The sequence below is a fragment of the Lissotriton helveticus genome, chromosome 7 (assembly GCF_964261635.1).
Source record: "Lissotriton helveticus chromosome 7, aLisHel1.1, whole genome shotgun sequence".
Classification (NCBI taxonomy): domain Eukaryota; kingdom Metazoa; phylum Chordata; class Amphibia; order Caudata; family Salamandridae; genus Lissotriton; species Lissotriton helveticus.
The window spans coordinates 382,401,029-382,426,851 of record NC_136068.1 but is presented as its reverse complement, the minus strand read 5'-3'; the positions used below and the strand labels follow the sequence as shown (position 1 = coordinate 382,426,851).

Here is a 25,823-nt window from a genome sequence, read left to right as displayed (position 1 = left end):
AAGACCTCACCATATGCCCAGCCAGGGTCACCGGACGCGTTCTTCAGCTTGCCGGATGTCCGAGCCTCTGGATTTCGACTGCCTAGAGGGATTGCTCTCCCTGGGTGGCCAAGCTTTGTGCTTACTTTGTTCCTCACTCCTGCTGATTTCCTTGTATGTGCCCTAGGCGCAGGAAGGTGCCTGGCTCCCATTCCGGTGGCCAAGCTTCGTGCTTTATTCCTGCTGATTTCCTTGTATGCGCACTAGGCACAGGGAGGTGCCTGGCGCCCATCTCGGTGGTGGCCATCTTGGGTCAGTCCACCGGAACACTTTTAATTTCCTTGTATGCACATAGAGTGTGGGGAGGTGCCTGACTCCTAGCCTCGGTGTCAGCCCATGGGGCAGAGGGGAGGGGAACTTCTGGTTTTAACCAATTGATAGCTTGTCTGCAAGGAAACCTGTTTGATAGTTATTAAAGTTGGGTGTCCCTACACCTCATGTAACCTTATTAACCTTAATCTTGCTTAAAGATATCCATGCTTTTATCTCTTCATATGAAGTTGGAGATAAAAGTGTGAATTTTTTATGAAAATTGCCGGGCAACTTTGGAGTAGGCCTGGGCGGAGAAAAAAAGTCAGAATAGGTCTCTAATTGGTATATCTATGTATTTTACCAGAATGCTGTCTTGTCTGTGAAATAAAATAATCTTTCTGTGAAATTATTGATATTAGAACAACCTAATTGTGCATTAAAAGCTCCCACACATGTAACATCTATACATTTTACTGGAAAAATACAGGTCAAGTGAAGTCATATTTTCCTTCACCAGTGAAATTCAAGTTATGGTTAGCTGCACAATCATCACATACAGCCATCAACCTCACACATCACTCGTGACATCACCCGTCTTCGAAAAACCAAAGGAAATTATGGACAGAGCGTTGACAATACAAGCACTCACCCCCAGTCAACTGATCTGGGTTTAATCCATCACCGTTCTTTAGCCCACTCTGCTACCCCAGTTCAGATATGGCCATATGCAAATCAGTCTGACCCTGTGCCTCATGGGAACAGTCCAGCCTGAACTGCCAAGCCATGCCTTCCCTGGACCGGAAACAAGCTACAGAGGACCGGTTCCTGGCATTTGAGCCGTCTTCAGCCTGGCTTGCTTGAATCCAGTGGCAAAGTGAGCAAGGGACTCACGTCTGAGCATACCCTGCCAACTTATGGCGAACAAAGAAAAACCAAAGGAAATGATGGACGGAGCGTTGACAATACAAGCATTCACCCCCAGTCAACTGATCTGGGTTTAATCCATCACCATTCTTTAGCCCACTCTGCTACCCCAGTTCAGACATGGCCATATGCAAATCAGTCTGACCCTGTGCCTCATGGGAACAGTCCAGCCTGAACTGCCAAGCCATGCCTTCCCTGGACCGGAAACAAGCTACAGAGGACCGGTTCCTGGCATTTCAGCCATCTTCAGCCCGGCTTGCTTGAATCCAGTGGCAAAGTGAGCAAGGGACTCACGTCTGAGCATACCCTGCCAACTTATGGCGACCAAAGAAAAACCAAAGGAAATGATGGACGGAGCGTTGACAATACAAGCACTCACCCCCAGTCAACTGATCTGGGTTTAATCCATCACCATTCTTTAGCCCACTCTGCTACCCCAGTTCAGACATGGCCATATGCAAATCAGTCTGACCCGGTGCCTCATGGGAACAGTCCAGCCTGAACTGCCAAGCCATGCCTTCCCTGGACCGGAAACAAGCTACCGAGGACCGGTTCCTGGCATTTCAGCCGTCTTCAGCCCGGCTTGCTTGAATCCAGTGGCAAAGTGAGCAAGGGACTCACGTCTGAGCATACCCTGCCAACGTATGGCGAACAAAGAAAAACCAAAGGAAATGATGGACGGAGCATTGACAATACAAGCACTCACCCCCAGTCAACTGATCTGGGTTTAATCCATCACCATTCTTTAGCCCACTCTGCCACCCCAGTTCAGACATGGCCATATGCAAATCAGTCTGACCCTGTGCCTCATGGGAACAGTCCAGCCCGAACTGCCAAGCCATGCCTTCCCTGGACCGGAAACAAGCTACCGAGGACCGGTTTCTGGCATTTCAGCCGTCTTCAGCCCGGCTTGCTTGAATCCAGTGGCAAAGTGAGCAAGGGACTCACGTCTGACCATACCCTGCCAACTTATGGCGAACAAAGAAAAACCAAAGGAAATGATGGACGGAGCGATGACAATACAAGCACTCAATCGTCTTCGCACATTTGACATTAATTGATCTGTAACTGTTTGTGTGTGTTTTGTTATTTACTGATCATTTTCGTAATTGCTGGTTCATTTTTATCACGTCACCTCACATTCGGCCAAGCTTATCAGTGTTGTGTACATATCTACTGTACAAGGCCTTTGGCCATGAATATCAGGCGTTAAGTGTAGGGCCCGTCCTTTGTCCAAGCCCAGCCCTCATGCCTTATCCTCAGTGACCCAAAAAGGCTCTTACATCTTTTTTACTTTCCCACTACTTCCTCAGCAGGTAGAAAGGCCCACTTTCATTTTGAGTCCATTCATTACACCAAATATGAGTTTTATAACCATTACACCTTTAGAGTAGAACTCAGTGAAATTAAAATTACTGTGCCTAGAAATGTTGTATTTTATATCCACATTTTTGGTTGGTGCAGGATTACACTGCTTAGGCCGTACATATACTCATTGATGAGGTGATATGCAATGTTACCTATGATGCCGTTTGTGATGCCATCCATGACATCCTATGTGAGGGCATGATTAGTGCATTGGGGTATGATCATGTAGCTAAACATAACGTATTTCAGTGTTTTTTTTCAACTGAACATAATATCTCTACTTTCCCCTTAACTGTGGTTAAATCACTACCTCTGTTTACAAAGGAGATACATTGTCAAAATTGCCCTAAAATGTTTGGAAAGGATAGATGGACATAATCAAATCTGATCTTTGTGATAACCATATTTGATGTGTTTTTTTTATTCCTAGGTTGTGAGAACAAATCAGTTTTCAGTGACACGACATGAGAAAATTGCCAATGGCATCATTGGAGATCAAGGGTTGCCAGGTGTATTTGTGCTTTATGAACTGTCCCCAATGATGGTCAAACTTACAGAAAAACAAAGGTAAATGTGCAGTACACTTAAGTTTTTCTTTCAATATTAGTGTTAGTAATGATGGAATTAAAACAACATTTCAGTTGTTGCTGCCCTAGTGTACAGCCCAGATAGCCCGATACAAAACCACATAAATACCCTCTAGTTCATGAAACTTCCTCCATCTTAAAGTCCATAGCACATGTGAAATACATTAAAAGGAGCTAGAGAGGTCTGGCTAAGATTTTAGGGGTACTTCACATACTTCATAAATAATCCTCTCTCTCCCTACCTCCCAAAAGTAAATGTTTTCAACGTTATCAGAAGCCTCCTACTTTGAGAGGCGCATGGAGCTAAATGACTAAATCAAACTCAAAGTTGAATGCATCCTGAAATCACCTATGCTTATGTTCTCCTTTATTACCATTCCCTCCCATCTCCCCTTCCAAAGTCTCTGCTTTTGGCTTTGACACTTTTAGCAAAGTTTCCTTTTTAGGTGGAGCCTGAGCAGCGCATGCTCTGCTCTGCGAGGCGTGCTGTATTCAAGAATGGCCTTGAAGCTCCGCCCATATTTTTCATTGGCTTGTGTTGTTGTCCTTTGTAAATGCTGGCTTCTGGTTCATTTATAGGCTTGTTAGTCCCTCCTTAGTACTGCATTGTCTTCATTTGTAACCTCCAATGAGGACTGGGCCTTTTACTTCTGTTGTTACACGGTATGTCTTATTTAGTCTGAGAGCACTATTTTCTTTAATGGGGTTCTCCTACTGCAGGCACGACATGCTGTTCCTGCAACATTCAGTGCGCCATGCGTGCTTTCACTTTCCAAGCAGCCCAGGACAATGGCGACTGCTTCTTTGAAATGAAATGGGTCTCGCATTTGCAAGAGTTTGAGCTATTGGCATTGTAAATGACAGTGCCTTTTATTCATGTGTTAATTATCAAAACAGATAGATAAATAAAAGACATTGTCATTTACAATGCAAATACCTTAAACAATTGCAAATGCTGGTTATAAATGTGCTGAGGTCAAGAGCAGATACAGAGAAAAGTTGATCCTCTTCTGTGGTGGATAGTACATGATGTAAGGTGCTTGCTGAAGCAAACTCTTACATGGAGCGGGAGCCCAAGTTCTGCCCCCCATCTACTCTTCCCCAACCCCAACTTGTCCCTGAAATGAAGAGCTGGACTATCAGTGAGTCAAAAGAGCGTGTGAGCCAACAAGCATGTTTGCAGAGTGTGCATGTCCGCAATGTTGACATTAAAAAGAAACAGACAAACAGTATAGTAATTTTTTAATTCTATATGAATCATATAGTGAAAGCCTTGTTTCATTTATTTAGCTGACTTCAGTTATACGTTTTTAGTGGCCAGTTTCAAGCTATGAAGAGTTCTCTGCAGTCATTCCAGATAGTTAGAATTGCTGGTACCAACTGGAGTCTCCATATACAATTCCCTCAATTACAAAGTAGACCAGTTGGAATGAGGAATAACTGCAGACCTAGATTTAATGGGTGGAATTCCATGCGATATTCACAATTATGGGGAGAAAGAGGGTTAACACGGCCATTTCCCCCCACCCCGCAGTAAATGTCTACAAGAACTGCTGTTCTGCACTGGGAGAGAGTACACAGGGTAGGGTGATGGAGAGCAGTGGAAAATTTTGACTGGCAGGCGGGGACATTGTATGCTCCCTAGTCATGCCTTGGTTGACATGGGTCTGGAGAATGTATCCAGGCTGCAGTGCAGCCCTTTTCTAATGCAGTTTTACTGGCAGTCTTCTCGGTCTTCCTTGCCTCCAAAGCCTTCTATGATTCAGAAGACTGTTTTATTGGGGGGGAGTTTGTCGAATATGGGACATTCGCCAAAAATCAGCATATGTCCAGTCTGCCCTGTTTAAATCAATTTTTCCTCTTGTATGTTTTGTAAATCTACCTATATTTGGTGGATGTTCAGTATCTATTAATCTCTAAATGGTCCCTTCTATCAATGGAATTACCTCTCATGGCGGTCCGGATGGTCATGATAAAACTTACGAAAACAGGCTTCCTGTCACTTCAAAAGCATACTGATCAGTTCATCCCAAAACCACCAATACTGGTAGACAAGAGGATTATGTCGAGAAGTAGCTCATATCCCTCTTTCGTACGGACACCTTTTCAAATATGCTGGTAATAGAAAGGGCACATAGATCGCTCACCACCAAGCCTGCAGGTGAAGTGCCTGTGTGTCAGCTTTATGTGCCAGCTTTATCTCATGCCTCTTGAACTATAGAAATCCCAACACTTCCCTCAGACTGGCCTGAGAGACAGCCCCCCTGAACTTTCAGGATAACTCAATATCCCGGATTTCACTATAGTGCTTCAGGAGGCACGGTGCAAATTCCTGTTAGTCATGCAGAAGCTCCAGCGCCTTCAGATTTCTCTCCGTGGGAGACCCCACATTTTTCAGACACCACAGCAGGATCATGTCCTTCGCGACGTATAGCGTCTTTTGTATCTGATGGACCGGTAATGCATGTACTTGTCCCTGGTTCATGTCACGCAGTCACAGTTGGATTTTTTTTCCTGGTAGCCCACCCGTTGCTTCCTGTTCTCTGTGAGACTTCAGTAATAAAGGGCGTACTTTCGGACCACTCCCCTATAGCCTTACAAGCTAAACCGGGTCATGAACTGCCAATTCACAAGCCCTGGCATCTCAACTTGTCCTGCTACAATCACACAGTGGGCAAGAACCAGTTTAAAACCCACATGCATAACTATTGGGAGCAAAATTACTATAGAGTCCTCTACTCCGGAAATTGTCCAGGGACGTGGATGATATTTGCTTACCGTACCTTTCAGCAAATGGCAGACATCTGCTTGAGGGCATGATCACCAAAGAGATAGAGCAGGTCATCAGGGATCTACTATATCACAAAGCCCCAGGTGAGGACGGCTTCCAGACAGAGTTCTACAAGTTGACCAAATCCAAAGTGGTGGATCTTCTCGCTGAGACTGATCGCTCGGCCTACTTGGGTTTACTCTCCAACAGGGCGCTAATTTGCGTCTTCCCCTAAGCAGGAAAGGACCTTCTCCTTCGTGGCCGTGTCGCCCCCTATCCCTGCTCAATGGGTATGTCAAGATACTGGCCAGCATTTTAGCTGCCTGCCGCTAGCGAGTCCTCCCCTCACTTGTTAACCATTAGCAAGTGGGGTTTGTCCAAGGCCACTCGTCACGCAACCATCTTTGCACATTAGCTCATGCTGTCTGGCTAGCATTGGGCATTCCGGGTGAGGCCTTGACACTGTTGTTGAATGCCGAGAAAGCCTTTGACCGGATAGAGTGAGACTAGAGCTGACAAACGAGTAAGAGAGGCGTGCTGCGCTTTATTCTGCTTTTTTTAAAATACATGTTTACATTTTCTATATTGGAGCTTACTTTTAAATTGTTTGTTCGCTGCACTTTGTCCCCAATTGATTCCCGCGCTTCCCCGGTCCACCACTGACTCTGTCAGCTTGTTGTGGAGGGAAGATTATTAGTAGAGCACACCGGAAGTGACTGCGACTTCCTCCGTGCACCCAGTACCAATTAGGGGCCGGCACTACAAAAGACTGCAGCCACGATCGCACTCTCTAGCTGACAAACGAGTAAGAGAGGCGTGCTGCGCTTTATTCTGCTTTTTTTAAAATACATGTTTACATTTTCTATATTGGAGCTTACTTTTAAATTGTTCGTTCGCCGCACTTTGTCCCCAATTGATTCCCTCGCTTCCCCGGTCCACCACTGACTCTGTCAGCTTGTTGTGGAGGGAAGATTATTAGTAGAGCACACCGGAAGTGACTGCGACTTTCTCCGTGCACCCAGTACCAATTAGACGGGCCCTCAGTAGTTAAAGAGGCCGGCGGGGCGGGAGCGCAGCGGACGAGCGCCGCGGGCACGCCCTCAGCACGCCGAAGACCCGCCTAAGACAAGCCCGTCTGCGCCCGTCCGCGCCCGTCCGCGCCAGACCGCCGCCAGACTGTTGCCTGGCCCCCTCCATGCAATAAATAACCTTAAATGGCCATTATTAGATATTCTCGTTCACAGCTACTTTCCCTGAACATCCCCATTAACTCTATTAACAGAGAAGTCCTCCCTCCATGCGTTCCGCTGCCCTCTCCCAGTCACCTTAAGTGTTTATATGGAAATGTGCGTTCTCTCCCTAAGCATGCCCTTGAAATATGGGCCCTACTGGATCAAGAATCACCAGATCTCTTTTTCATCACAGAGACCTGGCTCCAAGAATCCTCTTGCCCAGATTTAGCCACTGCTATACCTATGGGATATAGTATTTTAAGATTAGATAGGATGACAAAAAGAGGAGGAGGTACTGCAATAATCTACAAATCATTTATAAAACTTCTGGCTATTGACACACAGATCACTGAATGGGGTGAATTTCTCATCTTTTCCCTAGGCCTAAACGACAGAGATTCCTGGAAATGAGCGCTCATTTACAGACCGCCAGAAAATAAAACCCATTTTGCGACCCATCTAGTGGAAATTCTGGCCCCTCACGTCTTAGCATGTAAAAACTTCCTCTTAATAAGTGACTTTAACTATCACATAGAACGGCAGCAAGATCCTCATACCTCTGAATTAATGGATAACATCAAGGCAATGGGCCTAACATTATTAGAAACCGGTCCGACCCACAAGGCCGGCCACACTTTAGACTTCCTATGCACCAACTCTCAGGCAGTTCAAATTATCGAACTCTACCCAATCTTATGGTCTGACCATATGATAATAAAATTTGACATTCAAGTCACTGTGTCTAAACCTATCCACTCTAAGAAGGTAAAAATGAGCAGGCCCTGGAATAAAATTAACTCAGACTCCTTTGCTAACGTCTTTACGCCTCCCTCCATAACCCCTAACCCTGACCCAGATAAGGTGGTAAAGGATCTAGACAAAGCAATCAATATGGCACTGGATCACATTGCCCCTATGCAGCAAATAAAATGCCCAACTACAAGATCTCCTTGGTTTACACCAGCCCTTAAATTAATGAAAAAGGCCATGAGATGCACTGAGCGGAAATGGAGGAAAACGAAAGAGCCTCTGGATAAACAGCTCTACAAGTCGGCACATAAAGAATACATGAGCCATATAGCTACAGCAAAGAAAGCTTACCTAGGCACCAGAATAGAACTAGCTGGGAACTCACATAAAGAACTCTATTCTATAGTAAAGGAATTTTCTAATCACTCTTCCTGCCAACCACCTACCATCGAGTCTCAAGAATGGGTCGATAGGCTCTCCACTTATTTTAAAGATAAAATTGACATAATTCATAAGGCCTTTCCTAAAGAGACTGAACCTCTTAACAGCAAGGACAATTACACATGCCCACCTAATCTGCCTACCCAGGAAGCTATATCCTTGCCTAATCCCCTTCTTGAATTCCACACAGTAACGGTGGGAGAAGTCACAGATAAATTAAAGAAAATAAAATCTGGTTCCCCTAGTGATCCCGCATCTGCCCAGATCCTGACAAAAGTAGCCCCTGCCATGATGACTGAAATAACGGCAATCTTTAATTTATCAATAGCCCAAGCCATCTTTCCTATGTCCTGGAAAGAAGCAACAGTAAGACCCATCTTAAAAAAGAACAATGCTGACCCAGAGCAACCAGTAAATTACCGGCCTATCTCCCTTCTGCCACTCTGGCAAAATAATGGAATCATTAATCAAAACCCAATTAACCAAACATCTAGAGGACAACATGCTACTGGACACCACCCAATCGGGCTTTAGAGCTTGCCACAGCACCGAGACCGCTCTCTTGGAGGTTGTCGATAACATCCGGCTGTCCCTGGACGCCAAGCAATCGGCCATTCTGATTTTACTTGACCTGTCGGCGGCTAGCTGAGATTGGTGTCGAGGGTCAAGCACTCAGATGGATTCAGAGCTATCTGACAGGGAGGCGGTCTAAGGTCAAATTAGGCCCGTTCTCGTCATCTTACGTGGACAATGACAAAGGTGTCCCGCAGGGTTCGATTCTAAGCCCTACCTTATTTAATATATATCTATCGCCTCTAGCTAAAGTAATCAAAGCACATGGCTTTGAGACGGTATCTTACGCCGACGATACCCAGATCCTGATAACCCTAGGACCAAACCACCTAGATGCCAAAGTAAGATTCCAACAGTGCATGATCTCCATTCAAGAATGGATGACGACCAACTACCTAATGCTAAATGCCGCAAAAACAGAAATTCTGTTATTCGGCAAGGCCATAAAATCTGGACGGAAGAATGGTGGCCATCATCTCTAGGCCCTTGCCCAGCTCCAAAAAACTCAGCAAGGAATCTGGGCGTCATTATTGATGACAAACTTACCCTGTCTCAACACCTGAACAAAGTGGTTCACGCCAGCATTGGGCTAATGAGAAGCCTTAGAAAAATCTTCAAGTGGATTCCACTCACTTCTCAGAAACCACTTATTCAGGGCCTCATAATCCGTCGCCTTGATTATGGAAACGCACTTTTGGCTGATGTGAACGAATGTCTCCTAACCAAACTCCAGACCTTGCAAAACTCTGCCGCAAGGTTAATTCTTGACCTCCCTCCCCGCACCCCTTCAGCTCCGTGCCTCAAGACTATCCACTGGCTCCCAATAAGAAAACGCATCAAATTTAAGATCTGTTGCCTGGTGCATAAGTCCATCAATGGACAGGGACCACAGTACCTCCAGAGAAAGCTCCAGGGCTACTGCCCTGAAAGGACTCTACGTTCATCAAATAAACATTTTTTAAAAGTCCCAAAGGTCAGGACTGTCAGAAACGGGGACAGAAGTTTTTCCAAAATAGGCCCCACCACTTGGAATTCTCTGCCACTATCTATTAGAACTGACCCTAATCCAAAACTTTCCGCAAGAATCTTAAAACCTGGCTCTTTTAAATCCGTTAGTTGCCCCCTGTCTCTCTATCTTTAGTTTCAGCAAGCGCTCTGAGACCGAACGGTGACATATGCGTTATACAAAAAGAAATACATAAACATAAACATACCTGTTTGCCGCACTGAGGAAATATGGCCTTGGTGACGACTTCATCCCCAGGGAGAGATGGCTTTATGACTCCCCCTCAGCTTATGTCAATTGCAGGGGGCTTTCTTTCTGACCCCTACGTGGTCCGCAGGGGTAACCGTCAGGGTTGCTTACTCTCCCCTTTTTAGGGCTCGGCTGAACGCGCGGAAGCGCGTCTCCGCCGAGAACTTATTGTGGCCGTGTCTCCTTCCCAGGAGACAATCCTGGCCGCGCGCATCGCCTTAGAGGCGATTCCAAAGTGACACGCGCACGCGAACGAGCGCTGCGGCCAGGCGCTGTCTCCATGTGCTACTGACACAGCTACAAAAACACACCCTGTACGAAAAACAAAAATTCTCTGATGGAATACATTATCAACGTGATATGAAATCCAGTGCCGCGTCGCTGACACGGTTTGAAGAGTTTTACAGTCTTTCTTGAGAAGTCGATCGGTGGTTTTATCCGTAAAGTTTAGGACCGTGATAAAGTCACTTTTTAATGACTACTGGTTCTGAGCTCTGGCAGGACCTGGCCCAACTTAAAGCCCCGCTCTCACTCACTCGGTTCTGCTCTCTCACTTTTCACATCCCTCAGTCCCACTTTGCTGCCCTGCCTCTCCTTGATATCACACGCTGTGCCTCTCACACCTACCGTGCCTCTTGGCGCTTTACCAGTGAAGAGCAACAGCAGCTGCCGAGGGTCACGGGCTCTGCCCTGTGAGTGCGCAGAGCCGGGCAGATGGCGCCGCACTCCGGGCAGCGAGAGCGGAGACTGGGGGAGGCAGGCGGCGAGGAAGAGAGCCGAGCACCGCGGGTGGCACTTATCGGTCGCACCGGTCTGTCACCTGAGGCCGGCGCAGCTCCGCAGTGACTGCGACGGGAGATGCAGCATCAACAAGAAAACACAGAGCACAGGCGAGCCTGACCATGAGAGAGGGGGCAGGGCGAGCCACAGCCCCAGGGCCCTACAGCCACAGCACCGCGCTTCGGAAGGGGCGGGGGGGCAGCTAGAGGTCACGTGCCAGACTCACTGAGGAGCGGGGCAGGCCAGCCACAAAACTGCCCTTATGTGGGGCAGCTAGGGCTGAAGCGCTGGACTCACTGAGGAGCGGTGCAGGACTAGCCACAGCCCCGGGGCCCTACAGCCACAGCACCGTGCTTCAGGGGATAGGGGGGGGGGGGGGCAGGGTACAAAGACCGCGTGAATTTATTTGTGCGATTTTATATAGCGCAAACTTTACCCGAAGGTGTCAAGATAAGATACACCGAGTTTTCCTGCTTTCAGTTTGCTGCGTTGCTTTGTGCAAGTGCCCGAAGCATCTGCGACCGCTATATGTCATGCCATAAACCTAGCGACCTTTAATAGGATGCAGGACATTACCTCCTCATTACACCCCCCCCCCCCCCCCCAAGTAATCACTTAATGAGGCCGCCGTGCCTCCCAAAGACCACGTGAATTTATTTATGCAATTTTATATAGCGCGGACTTTACCCGAAGGTGTCAGAGCGCTTCACAAAAGGACCAATAGTGATACACGAGGAACAAAATACAAAAACAAACGAATGATATGTGTTGCGGGCAGTTCAGTGCATTCTCCCACATACCATACACCTGGGGCTAAGGACAGCTCATTGCCTAAAAATGTTTCGACATTCACGTGTTAAATTAATCATGTCATGTACAATGCTAATAGCTCTAACTTTTGCAATGCCGAGACCGTTGCATTGTAAATGCTTGTTTCTCCTTGCTATGGAGCCTTTAGCAGTGTTCTGTACCAATCAGACGATTATAGGTATTCCTATGACCGGAGGACTCTAGACACTATCTCTATGCAGATGACATCTTACTTACCTTATCAGCCATACCCTCTTCCATCCCCGCAGTGCTGGAGACCATTGATGTACTTGCTGCAATATCCCGCCTCCGGTATCGGGGCATCCTGGTTAACAAGGGCCTGGAGCGCATGATGGCAGATAACCTGGTCCCACTTATGAAGCGAATGTGAATGGACTTCGCAAAGTAGTCCCATCGGAATTTTTCTCACTTTGGGGACGAACTCAAGCTGTGAAAATGGTTACCCTTCCTGATTCATGTGCATGCTTCCCCAATTATTACCCCTCTCGACCCTCAGTCAGATAGATAGGACCATTAAGGCTTTCATCTGGGGTTCAGGGCGATCTCACCTTACAATTCGGAAGCCTATCACCCATAGATCAGAAGGGGGACTGGACCTGCCTTCTTTATAGCATTACTGTCTAGCCCTACATTTGGCACTAATAGCCTGTATGCACCCCTGGGTCCTAGACCCCCAATTATGGGTCCCGATCAAACACAGATTCCAGGAGGCCTTGTTGGAACCACAGGCCCTCTATCTTCCTGACCTCCACCACCGGCAGGTCCCTCAACTCCATGCTGGAAGCCATATAAACCGCCTGGATGCGGCTTGAAAGCTTTTTTCGGTAGACGGATACCTCCATGACAAAGCTCCCCTTCGGAACAATACTGGTCTCCGCAATGGTTGGGAGGCATGCTTGATTGGGGCCCCTGGCGCAGACCTTGCATGCTGACTCTTACGCACCTGATCTCCAGCGGTGAACTCCAGTTCTTTGAGATGCTATGGAATTAATTTGGCCTGTTGCATTCTCAATAGTGGCGCTATAAACAAGTATGTCATTGCCTGCTGAGCAAACAGGGTCCTCAACCCTGTACCATCCCCTGTTCCCCGGTGCTCTCTTACCTTAATACTTGGGGTCAGTTTAAAGGTGTGATGTCCAGATTGTACAATCTCCTAATTCGACACCTTTGCACCCAGTCACAGTTTGCTAGCCTCAGAATGACCTGGCAGGCTCACCTGCAGGTGGAATATGATGGGGAAGAATAAGCAGAACTTTTGGAAGCCCTGCAATGGAGAGTCAGGGAGGCACGGATGAAGCCCAGTCTTTTTAAGATCCATTACGGCTGGCACTGGACCCCGGCACAGCTTCAGGCTGCAGGGTTGCTACCTCACTCTGCCTGCTGGCGATGCGATCATGCACCCCGTGATATTGTTCATATCTTACTGGATTGTCCTACCATTCACCCACCTGGACAACTGTTGGATTCACGCTCCGGGAATCTATGAATCTGCCCTCTCCCATTTCAGAACCCCTAATTCTCCTCCATGACTTATTGCTTCTTTCGGAGCGGACCCGCCATGCCGGTTGCTTGGTCGCCACTGCTCTTACAGCTGCGAAGATCTGTATTCTGCGACATTGGTGTTCTCCACAATTGCTGTCACATGAGGAATGGCTCATGGAAATGTACAAGACTGCGCACTATGAAAAAGTAATTTACAATTTAATGGACAAAGCAGATATTTTTTCTTTCTGCAGGATGTCCCCCCTCTAATTCGCATTGAATCTTGATTCTTCCTCATCACTGTCATTGCAACAAAAGGAAAGTGGAACGTGTCAAGCCCTTTTAAGGATGTCAGAAATATTACAACTTTTAAAAACTACCAAACAGCATATCTATTTAAACAAGGAACTATCTGGTTCCTTGATGAGTCGGACTACCTACCAGTCTGGGTGGATGTAGAAAAATCCCTACTAGGTGTCAGATTTATTTGTGCATACCTGGCGATCGACAGCTACTTCCTCCCCCATTCTAAAATACATCATTTGAAAAAATTACATCGTGAATAATACTAAAAAGGTTATGCTAAGAATGGACTGCCACTGTAAAATGAAGATCCGCAACTCCAACTTGTCATCCATCTAGCTCAACCCCAAAATTAAAATTGATGGACATTCTGTAATGCAGCCCAACTGGTCTGGGAAATGAATTAACCTTTTGTGATGGTACTTTCCCATTCCCTTTCTCAAATCTGCAATCACGCTTCAGGTTGGATAACCTCAACTTCTACAAATTCCTATGGATCAAGGTTCAGCTATCTTAAAAATTCAGCACTAAAAATTACCCTTCGTTACCTACCTTCATTAATAAGTCGTGCGAAGCTGGCTTTATGGTATCCAAAGTGTACAAACTACTCTTACCAAAATCTACCAAAGCTCACTTTCAGAATGAGCAAAAATGGGAAGCAGAACCATCCAACAGCAAGAGGAGTTGGCCTAATGGTTAGGGCGGTCGTCCTCGAATCTGGGAAACTGGGTTCGAGTCTCGACAATGACGCTGAACATCCTGTGATTCTGGGCAAATCACTTAATCTCCCCGTGCCTAACAAAAATTAATGTGTCCTCATGTAATGCAACTGGTGCTATGTAAAGCGATCTGATACCCGATTTGGGTCAAGTTCATGCTCTATAAACTGTAAAAAAAGAAAAAAAATACATTTGATTAGATACTTATCTAATAATCCCCTTTCACTAATAAGATATCGATAATATCCCAAACTAAATACATGCTCATTCTCAGATCCTTCTTGTCCCCCGGAAATTGCATAAACAACCTCAGATAAGTATCTACCTGCTGGAACTGTGGCAATCACACAGGTGACCTCGCACACATGCTCTTTTATATCCCCATACTATAAAAAAATTGGGATAACATTTTAAAGTTCATTAAAAGTACCCACCCTATGTATTGATCTTCCTCGTGAATTTCCCTATATTCTGCTAGGACAACTTGATCTACAAATAAAAAATGAAACAGATGAATTTCTTCTAGACATAATAATGGCTCTAGCCTGCAAATTGGTTCTCACTAACTGTAAGAACTCCAGTATTTTTTCATTTCATATTGTTTCTTAGAGGAACCAATAATAACTTGCTGCAACTTACCCTTGGTGTCCGACCAATAAACCTTTGTGGGTCTCACGTGACGCCGCTACCTTGTCATTCAAACCACCATAGGCTTATGAACCTTCCACTAGGGCCTAAAGCCATGATTCAGTGTACACTCGATTCTGGTTTCTTTTTTAATCATAACTCTCAGTAATGTAACCTTTAATGAATTCAAAATCAGCTTGCGCACACTCATTTGGCCATTGTGTCAATTCAAGTGTTGACTGTACTTTCTACTGTGCATTCAAAGACTGTATTAAATAATGTATTTACTGCACAGTCTTAACCCCCTTCCCTTTTCTTATGTTCATCATCCTTATCCGATTGTGCTCGATAAGTTCGGTGATACAACTGTAATATGGATTGTAGTGAAGGGCACATTCTGTCTCATCTATTTGCTTTTACAAACTGTCCTTATGTTTGTTTATCCTTTTGCAAAATCAATAAAAAATATTTGAACAAAAAAAAAGAAATATTACTGAGTTTATCCATTTGCTTATGTGTTTTGGGTTAATGAGTACTAAATGCCACATTATTTCATAATGGGAAGCTTAAAATAGCCCACACTGTGCCATATGGTACTACTAGCCATAACACTGACATTTGGATACGTTGACAAATAAAGGGTTTACCCGATTGAATCCATTTGGAACTACTATATTTACATCCCATATAACCAATAACCTGAATGTTAGATGACACCATGTTAAAATAAGGAACGTCTGCTCCTTTTCTCCTTTATGTACTTTCATGTTCTGTCTTTAGATTTTACTGTTTTTTTAGTCGCCAGTAGGAACACGTTTACTTAGATTCTCCACTTGTGTGAATGGTTGTATAATTTTACCATCCATTTGATATATCTTTTTTCTTTAAAATGATTTAATGCAAAAACTATTATTGGGATGCACGCTAAGATGTTTGCATTTTTCTTCAAGTCATAGCCATTCGCCCATCAATGAAACCTCTTTCTCAGTCTTATTTTAAAGGAATAGCAGAACATAATTTGAGTCTAGTTTACCCAGTCAATATGACTGTTCGCTCTTGAGCCGTTGTGCTGAATTAATATGTACCCTATGAAATGAACCATAACCTCTCTGGTACAATTAGACATTGACGAAAGTGTATCCTATAGTGCTCATTGTAATTCTACCACTATGTTATTTCTCAAAGATTCATTATTCACTGTCATCAGTAGCTGAAGAAATACTGCTGGGCATTTTAGTGAAAATATTTCCATTCCATGGCATGATTTATAGGCTCTAAGGGCCTGAGTTAGTGGTAGGTGCTACGGACATCTATTAAAAATGGCACATGGCCCTTCTGCACACCCGTGCTTTCCCTCGCCTCCTTTTAGGTCGAGCCTAGAGCCAGCACGCATGCGCTGCTCTGCAAGACTTCTTGTGGTTGATTAGCGAATGGAAGCCCCACCCACTCTCCACCCATATTTGCCTTTGGCTTGTGTCATTGTCTGTCCTAAATGCTGGCTTCTGATTCGTAAATAGGCTTGTTAGTCCCTCCTTAGTACCACCTCCTCTTCATTTTTCATCTCCCGGTTGTTACACGGTACTTGTTATTTAGACTGTGAGCACTATTTTCTTTATTCAGTTTCTCTTACTGCAGGCACTACCTGCTTTGGTGCTTTCTTTACCTACCCCCCTCGCGTTGTTGTGCCTTCTTTACCCCCCACCACCCTCCCTCCCATTGTCAGTGACTTCTCCCTCCACGTGCCCCACTCGCCTTCCTGTTATCCGTGATGCCTACCATTTGCAATGCAATAGGTCCCGCAATTACGCGAGTTTGAGCTATTGGCATTGTAAATGACAATGTATAAGAAATAGAGAGTAACCCTTGAACCAAAATGGAACTGGGTAAGTCACAATATTAAAACAAAAGTGTTCCCTTGGTGATTTCTTGTTTGTCTATTCTCACAGTATGTTATTCAACCTAAACATTTACACTCCACACACCAGTCTCTTCTAGTTGGAGCTCAACCTCACCGTACTGTAATTTTCACTCACCCCACAGATATAAGTAGAACCACAAAAGCGCTGAATTCAATACAGATCTACAAATCCAAATGTACATTCCATTTCATTTTATTAAAACAATTAAAACATTTATCTTTTGAGTTTATCAGTTAGAGATTTTGCTCTTGATTTTATAACAACTCATCAACTGTCAATTAGTTAGCACATATATTGATATATTATATAGTACAATACATAGTACCAATATTCAACATGACATTAAAAACATGTATACAAACACAAATCATAAAACCACAGAAGTTTATTGTTGACGCGTTTCGGTGGATTCAGCTATTCGCAGCACCTTCCTCAGGACAGTTAAAAACAACACAATGATCTTTTAAAACCTCGTACAAATTCCCTGATGTGCCATTTAAGGAAACTGCAGTTTACTTCACCAAGTATCGCTTTTTACTCCGTGATGATAGAAGGATAGACTCTGCCGCTACAAAAAAACATAGAGCAGAACCTGGGGATAATTGAATGAATCCTATTATTGAAGGGTACTCTAACCTTGTGCGGCTACACACTATAAAGAGAGAAGTGAGAGAACACAACACGACTAATGTAGGTAAAGAACATACTTGACGACCTGAAATAAAAGAGAATCAAGGCGGAAGGAAATAATAATAGGAGAGCTCTATTAGAATAAACCTGATATCATCCATAAGGTTGCCAAAATTAATACTTGGTGAAGTAAACTGCAGTTTCCTTAGATGGCACATCAGGAAATTTGTACGAGGTTTTAAAAGATCATTGTGTTGTTTTTAACTGTCCTGAGGAAGGTGGTGCGAATAGCTGAATCCAGCGAAACTCGTCGACAATAAACCTCTGTGGTTTTATGATTTCTGTTTCTATACATGTTTTTGGTGACTCTCCTGACTCGATCAGAAGAGGTCGCTCCCCCACGCTCCCAAGGCTTGGTGATTTGGTGACTCCAGAGCGCCTTGAAGCACATCTGCGGTATCGTAGCTGACTCAAACCACCGCGTCTGCGCTCCGCTCGCTCTGCCGCCTCTCATTAGCGATATTACACCCCCGCATTGCTGCCGCTGCCTGCATTGGGTAATTGACATCTGTAGTGCTGCATATTTCAATCAGCGCATTGTCTGTTCGCATTGTTTTACTGTAAAATACTCTATAGCGCCTCTGATTGTGCCCCAGTCTCGCCCAGTTTCGATTTCTACCTGTGCAGCCATTTTGTTGTTTGTTGTTTTGTTGTGTTTCCTAGCCCGTAGCTCCACCCCGCTCCCGCCTCCCAGCTGACCTCCCTCGCCCCCGCCCCCTCCACCATCCATATATGACAGATGCCTGCACGCGCAGCGGTCGCGCCCCATGCGCGCCGAAGGTGCGCCAAAGGTAAGCCCGTCTACGCCCGTCCGCGCCTGGACCGCGCCCAGCGCCAGACCCCCTGGTCCCCGCAAAACCCTCTCCACCCGCATAACATACGACGCAGATTCCCTCCTCGCCCTCAACCCCGGACGTACACCACAATGCTGTGAAGCTATCCCAGGACACACCCATGGACCATTCGCCTGTCACTCCTGCAAGTTCGACTGCATCAGGACACACTCCAAATCCACTCCCTCCAAACACACCTCTGACTCTATCCACCTGAAGTGCATCCTGCTGAACACCCGCTCGGTCCACAGACACGCCACTGAACTCTGGGATCCACTCTACACTACATCACCGGACGTCGCCTTCCTTACTGAAACATGGTTGAACGGCTCATCAGCACCCGACATCGCCATAGCCATCCCGGACAATTACAAGATCATACGAAAAGACCGTCCCATCCAAACAGGAGGAGGTATCGCCATCGTCCATAAGAACACCATCAGCTCACAGACCAGCTCCGACGGCAACCTTGCGGCTGCCGAACACCTTCATTTCCAGATCCACACCGACCCCCGGACCACACTCAGAGGCACCCTCATCTACAGACCACCAGGAACCCGCACACAATTCAGCGAAGACATCGCTGACTTCATCAGCCCACATGCCCTCACATCCGAGAACTACATCCTACTGGGAGACCTCAACTTCCACATGGAAAAGAAAAACGACAACAACACCACCACCCTTCTGGACAACCTGGCCAATCTCGGACTCAAACAACTTGTTGACACCCCCACCCACCTAGCCGGACACACGCTCGACCCCATCTTCACCTCCAGCAAACACATCTCCTTCGATCACACCACAGCTCTCCATTGGACGGACCACAGCTGCGTCCACTTCAGCTACAAAAAGACCTTGACTCACAATCCCCCACAACCTATTCCTAGGAGAAACTGGAACAAAATCACCATCGACCAACTCCTCACATCGCTTAACCAAAACCCTCCTACCATATCATCGGACCCAAACCAAGCGGCCACCAAACTCACACAATGGATCACCCACAGCGCTGACGAATTAGCACCCTTGAAAAACCACCAGGTCAAACATGGTAGCAAAAATGCCCCCTGTTTCAACGATGACCTTAAGAAATCCAAAAAGATATGTCGTACCTTTGAAAAAACCTGGAGAAAAAACCCAACCACTGACAACCTGACCACCTTCAAGGACGCCACCCGCAAACACCACCAATTAATCCAATCCACCAAGAAATCTGCATTCAAGGATAGACTCGACAACAACACACACAACAGCAAGGAACTATTCAACATCGTCAAAGAATTTACCAACCCCATCGCCGGCACCAACGACATCACTCCCTCCCAAGACCTTTGCGACTCTTTATCCTCCTTCTTCCACAACAAAATCGCAGACATACACAAAAGCTTTGAAAACCAGAACGAACAACAGACCACTCCACCCACCTCCGAACCAAAACAGCACACTCACAATCTTTGCGCCTGGAACCCAATCAACACTGAAGACACCACCCGACTGATGAACTCCATCCACTCAGGTTCACCAACCGACCCATGTCCCCACCACATTTTCAACAAAGCAGACTCCATCATCGCTCCCCATCTCTGCAATGTCATTAACTGCTCCCTCAACTCCGCAACCTTCCCGGATAGCTGGAAACATGCCGAACTCAGCGCCCTCCTGAAGAAACCCACAGCAGACCCCTCGGAACTTAAGAACTACCGCCCCATCTCACTCCTCCCTTTCCCGGCCAAAGTCATTGAGAAAGCCGTCAACAGTCAACTTGCCGCCTTCCTAGAATCCAACAAATCGCTCGACCCTTCACAATCCGGCTTCCGAGCCAAACACAGCACCGAAACTGCCCTCATCGCAGCTACAGACGACATCCGAACACTACTGGACAACGGAGAAACAGTTGCCCTCATCTTACTGGACCTCTCCGCAGCCTTCGACACAGTCTGTCATAGCACCCTCATACAACGCCTCAGCAACGTCGGAATACAAGGAAAAGCGCTGGACTGGATCATCTCGTTCCTCGCCGGAAGAACTCAGAGAGTACGCCTCCCCCCATTCAAATCAGAAGCCACCCAAGTCATCTGCGGCGTACCCCAAGGATCATCGCTCAGTCCCACCCTGTTCAACGTTTACATGAGTCCCCTCGCATCCATCGCGCGACAACACAACCTCAACATCATCTCCTACGCAGATGACACCCAGCTGATCCTCTCCCTCACCAAAGACCCAAACACCGCCAAAACCAATCTACACGAAGGTATGAAAGAAGTAGCCGATTGGATGAAGACCAGCCGCTTAAAACTCAACTCGGACAAAACGGAAGTCCTCATCTTAGGATCATCCCCCTCTTCCTGGGACGACTCATGGTGGCCACCGGTCCTGGGTACAGCACCCATACCCACTGATCACGCACGTAACCTGGGCTTCATCCTAGACTCCTCCCTTTCGATGACCAGACAAGTCAACGCCGTCTCATCTTCATGCTTCAAAATCCTACGCATGCTCAAGAAAATATTCAGTTGGATCCCCACCGAAACAAGAAAGACAGTCACCCACGCACTGGTCACTAGTCGATTGGACTATGGAAATACCCTTTACGCCGGAACAACAGCCAAACTACATAAAACTCCAACGCATCCAAAACGCCTCAGCCAGACTCATCCTAGACGTCCCCCGCCAAGCTCACATTTCCGGTCACCTGAAAGACCTCCACTGGCTCCCCGTTAACAAGAGAATCACATTCCGTCTACTCACCCACGCACACAAAGCCCTCCACGACCTAGGACCAGATTGCCTCAACACACGACTATCCTTCTACACACCAACCCGCCAGCTACGTTCATCCAATCAAGCCCTCGCCGCAATCCCACGCATCCATAGATCCACCATGGGTGGAAGATCCTTCTCCTACTTAGCGGCCAAGACCTGGAATTCTCTCCCCACTCACCTCCGCCTTACACAGAACCACCTCTCCTTCAGAAAACAGCTAAAAACCTGACACTTCGATATGTAATGCACCGACCATTCCCTCAAGCGCCTTGAGACCCTCTGGGTGAGTAGTGCGCTATACAAATTTATGAACTTGAACTTTAATGTCATGTTGAATATTGGTATATGTATTGTTCTATATAATATATCAATAAATGTGCTAACTAATTGACAGTTGATGAGTTGTTATAAAATCAAGAGCAAAATCTCTAACTGATAAACTCAAAATATAAATGTTCTAATTGTTTTAATAAAATGAAATGAAATGTACATTTGGATTTGTAGATCTGTATTGAATTCAGCGCCTTTGTGGTTCTACTTATATCTGTGGGGTGAGTGAAAATTACAGTACGGTGGGGTTGAGCTCCGAGTAGAAGAGACTGGTGTGTGGAGTGTAAATGATTAGGTTGAATAACATACTGTGAGAATAGACAAACAAGAAATCACCAAGGGAACACTTTTGTTTTAATATTGTAAATGACAATGCCTTTTTTTTGGGGGGGGGGGGGGTTTAAAACATAAATAAAACGCAGTGTAATTTACATTGCCAATAGCTTAAACTCCCCTAAATGCGAGACCTATTGCATTGCAAATGCTTTTTCATGTTAGGGAACCTGCAGTTCCTGCATTCTGGGATAGATTAGACAGGAAGATCCGACAGGCCTGGAAATTATATAGGACCAGCTGCTTAATTTAGTTTGGTCCGTCGACCACCATTTCTGAAAGTGGCCCATGTACAAGACCACCATGGATCCCACGGCAGTCATGCACAGACAGCCCTCAGTATGTTGAGATAAAACATGTCTGAGGTGGGTACTGTTATAAAATCAGTCCTTCATGTTTCTGTTGCAGTGTAGTTCTGAATATTGTCTTTTAGCCCTTGCACGCTAAGGATGCGATAAAGGTCACAAACGGCCCAGATGAGCACAACCAGCTCTGGGCCTATTCCCACAACCTGTGTCACCCACCAAAGGTACATCATACATTTTCACTCTGTATGTTGAAACTCCTCACAATATGAAGTAGGAGTAATTTCTGGAGGATTTAGTGCCGACCTGAAAGGATTGTTGCTCAAGTATTTCGATCTTCTTGTTGCATCCACCAAACTTGATGTTTTCCCAGGAGGTGAATTCTAAAAATGGCAGTGCTAATCCTCAATGTCCAATATTCCTAATCTCACAAATCTGAACACTGATGCAGGAAATGACATTAAAATCAGCATCTTGGTCTGGAAACTCGCTGGCAAAAAAAAACTGTACTCCTGTGTTGATATGTGCAATACTTTTCCACATATTTTCTGTACACTTCAAAGTGTGTAAAGGGACACCATATAAATGATATTTAATTTATAGCAACTACAAGGCTTTAGTCCAGATACAAAGCTGAATTTATTTTTCAGGGGTTTCTTTGCGAAATGTGCCAATTAAACATAATGCATACTTTTGCCGCCTTAGTCTGATCTTGTCACATTTCACTACAAAAGCTCCTCTATGTTTTCCCAGTCTATAATAATACATCTCTGCAGTACCAAGCTAACCCAGTTTGGTACAAATGCTTATTTTGACAGCTTTCATTCTAAGTGTATAAGTATGAATTAAGTGAAGATAATTAAGTTTATATTTAGCATACCCCCAAACACAGGTTTGTATCCCTTGAATGCATGATATGACGACTAGCCTAATGGCTCCAAATATGGCCATTATATGTTAGTAACTGACCGGTTAAGACAATGGAAGCTTCATTGTAATTATTGCAATTTGTTTTATTTTCTACAGGTCATTTACACATTTTCTAACTGGAGTATGTGCTATTATTGGAGGAGTGTTTACAGGTAAGATAATTATCTGATTGTTAGTCCAAACTAAGATAAGTAGTAAATGTGAGGATTTGGGTGTATTATATGGTATGGCTTTGTGGCCTTATTGTGTAATATGCTTGTAAAAACTGTTGTGGGTCCGCTCAGGCTCGTTTGTAAAACCTTAAGCTCAACTCTGGGTATCTGTGGCTACGAGCAAGACTTAAACAACGGTACTAGTGTAAAGCATGTACCACACAAAGAAATAAGAAATCCAACAGAATTTTATAAAACTAGATTATATTTTTATGAACTTTTAGAATCTAAGATGAGCACAATCCGCCATAGGCTTCCATGGATACTGACTTTTAACTCCTTCGATGCTCATGATGAGCTCAGCTCGTCATGAGCCACGGTGCTCGTGTGCCGTTAGAACGCTCGTTCGCTGGGCTAATTCCCCTGCTGTGCGAGCATTCTAAAGAAACGGGTGTGGTCATGACGAGCTGAGCTCGTCATGAGCACCGGGGCGCTGTGCGCGCCCACCAGCACAGCGGGGGAATGTGCCCCGCAGGGAAGGGGTTAAAGAAAACTTAAATCTCAGACAAATATTGGTGAACATGAAGTTTGTAAACTTTTGAAAAGTTTGTAAGAGATGAGTTTGACTACCATGTACCGGCTTGGGCAACAAAGTCTGACAGGGAGACAGTCTGGGGGGGTAGGCAATATGGAGTATTTGGACACTTAAGTGGCCACAACAGCGTTTTCCAGTCCAGTTCCAAACTTTACAGCACGACTGCCACAGACTTCAATGGAGTGGTCCTGATGCTGCAGATTCAGGAGATGGAAGATATTCAAGGGTGCTCTGGGTGCTGTGCAGTTAACAGGGCTGCCTTTGCAGTTATTGCTAGGACCATGGGTCATGTGGGGTGACTTTGGCAACAGAGGTTGGGGGTCTCCCTCGAAGTTCTCTTTGAAACCGTAGAAGACGAGATGCGGCTAGGCTACCAGTCTTCATCCACAGTGTTCCCAGCAATATCCTTTGGTGGACACGTGTACCTCTTGGGCATCCAATCTGATCTCAGGCAACACTCCCCCGGGTCTGGCTGAGTTGGGTGCAATTTCTGGATGCAGAGGATAGGTCTCTTGGGGTGCCAATCAGCAGTCAGTGGTGATTCTTCTGAAGTGGCTACTGACTTGCTACTTACTGGGCTACTTCAGCTTTGTTGGCTCTGGTGCTGGTTCCAAGAAGTTAGCCAACTGACCCATAGAGTCACTTATTTGGTGTGGGGAGAAATGTTTCCTAACCCAGGAGCCAGAGGCACAATTCTCTCTTCATTAGCACAAGATGCATCAGCTGCAGTCCAGCAGAGGGTACTTTTGCCAAGTCCAGGGGTCAGCATGGCAGTCCTTCTTGGGTCCTCTTTCCAGTTCCGGTGTGATCTGGGATTCAGTGAGCCAGGGGTGCCGATGCCAAGTCTGGCTTTGCGCATGGGAATTACCATCAATTTTCGTCCAGTAAAAACATTCACAATGGCCAGGGGCACAAGAAAAACTGTTCAGCTCCAATGTTTTCGCATTATTATGATTTTACTGTGTGGGTCATATATACCACGTTCTGCTGCATGATTTGCAGAATCAACAAAAATCTCTAGATCAAAAGTTACTAAAGAAATCCTGCCACACTTACCAAATGGCAATTGGTCACCTTTTAGTGGGTCTCTGTATTAAGATAATAAAATTGATACTAATTATGTGAAGCTTTTTCAGCCTTTATCAATGACCCAATTGGATGCTCTGGAGACAGGATTTTGCCCGCAACAAGGAAAAAAATTGGGTCATTTTCAAACTAATTCAACGAGTTGGGAATAATGATTCCTTTGCCAGGATAATGTTTCCTTCGTTATTCACACAAATCCATGTAAACCACAGGCATTGTTCTCAAAACAGTAGTTACTTCAAGATGTCTGAGTACAGAAAGTCCCAGACATTTCACTTCCCTTTTTAATGTCTTGAATCTTACAGTGCCATTTACTAAGACAGTTAAATTATGTGTTTTTATCAAAATACTGTTATTCAATGCTGTCTTAATAGAAAGTGGTGCTTCTGCTTCTAGAAGCGCTTTGAGCAACAGCACAGTAAAACCAATACTGAAGAGCAGTTCTAAGATTTACCTAAGATGTGCTTAATAAAAGAGGCGTACTATTTATTAAATGAACAATTTTATTCTGATATTTAGAAGGAACAATGATAACATGTTGCTGTCCTTGTGCTTGCATGCTAGACAATATCATTGTTTTTTGTTGATTTGCCTTTTCAGTAGGATTAGATGAATTTGTATACGTTTCCTTCTCAAAAATTGTTTTGCACTTTGCATAGCTTTGGCGTCCTTGTTTTATCATTGTGTGTTAAAATGAATAAATCCCGTGATAATACACGCTGAGATGTGTTCCATGATATCACGTAATTTTCTTCTTTCCTCGACGAATAATTTAATGTACCCTGGGTCCTATTTATGAAAAAACTAAAGCAGCGTGGTGCCGCAAGTTATTTTGCTGCACTGTGTTAGTTTCGAAGCACATGTATGCAAAACATTTACACCAATATGTCGCATCTCTGTGCTCTTCCCTGCGCTGGCGCACAAACTGCTGCCATGCGCCAGCACCCTTGA

At 45.3% G+C, this 25,823-nt stretch overlaps 1 protein-coding gene across 2 annotated transcripts in view; it reads left to right on the top strand.

Annotated features, from left to right (window-relative positions):
* ERGIC3 (ERGIC and golgi 3) overlaps positions 1-25,823 on the top strand; it is a 476,385-nt gene that overhangs the window by 257,848 nt on the left and 192,714 nt on the right. For both annotated transcript variants that reach the window (XM_078652206.1, XM_078652205.1), the window contains exons 11-12: positions 3,014-3,150; positions 23,136-23,191. In XM_078652206.1, coding sequence (XP_078508332.1) covers positions 3,014-3,150; positions 23,136-23,191 — 193 coding nt within the window. The remainder of the gene's footprint in view (positions 1-3,013; positions 3,151-23,135; positions 23,192-25,823) is intronic.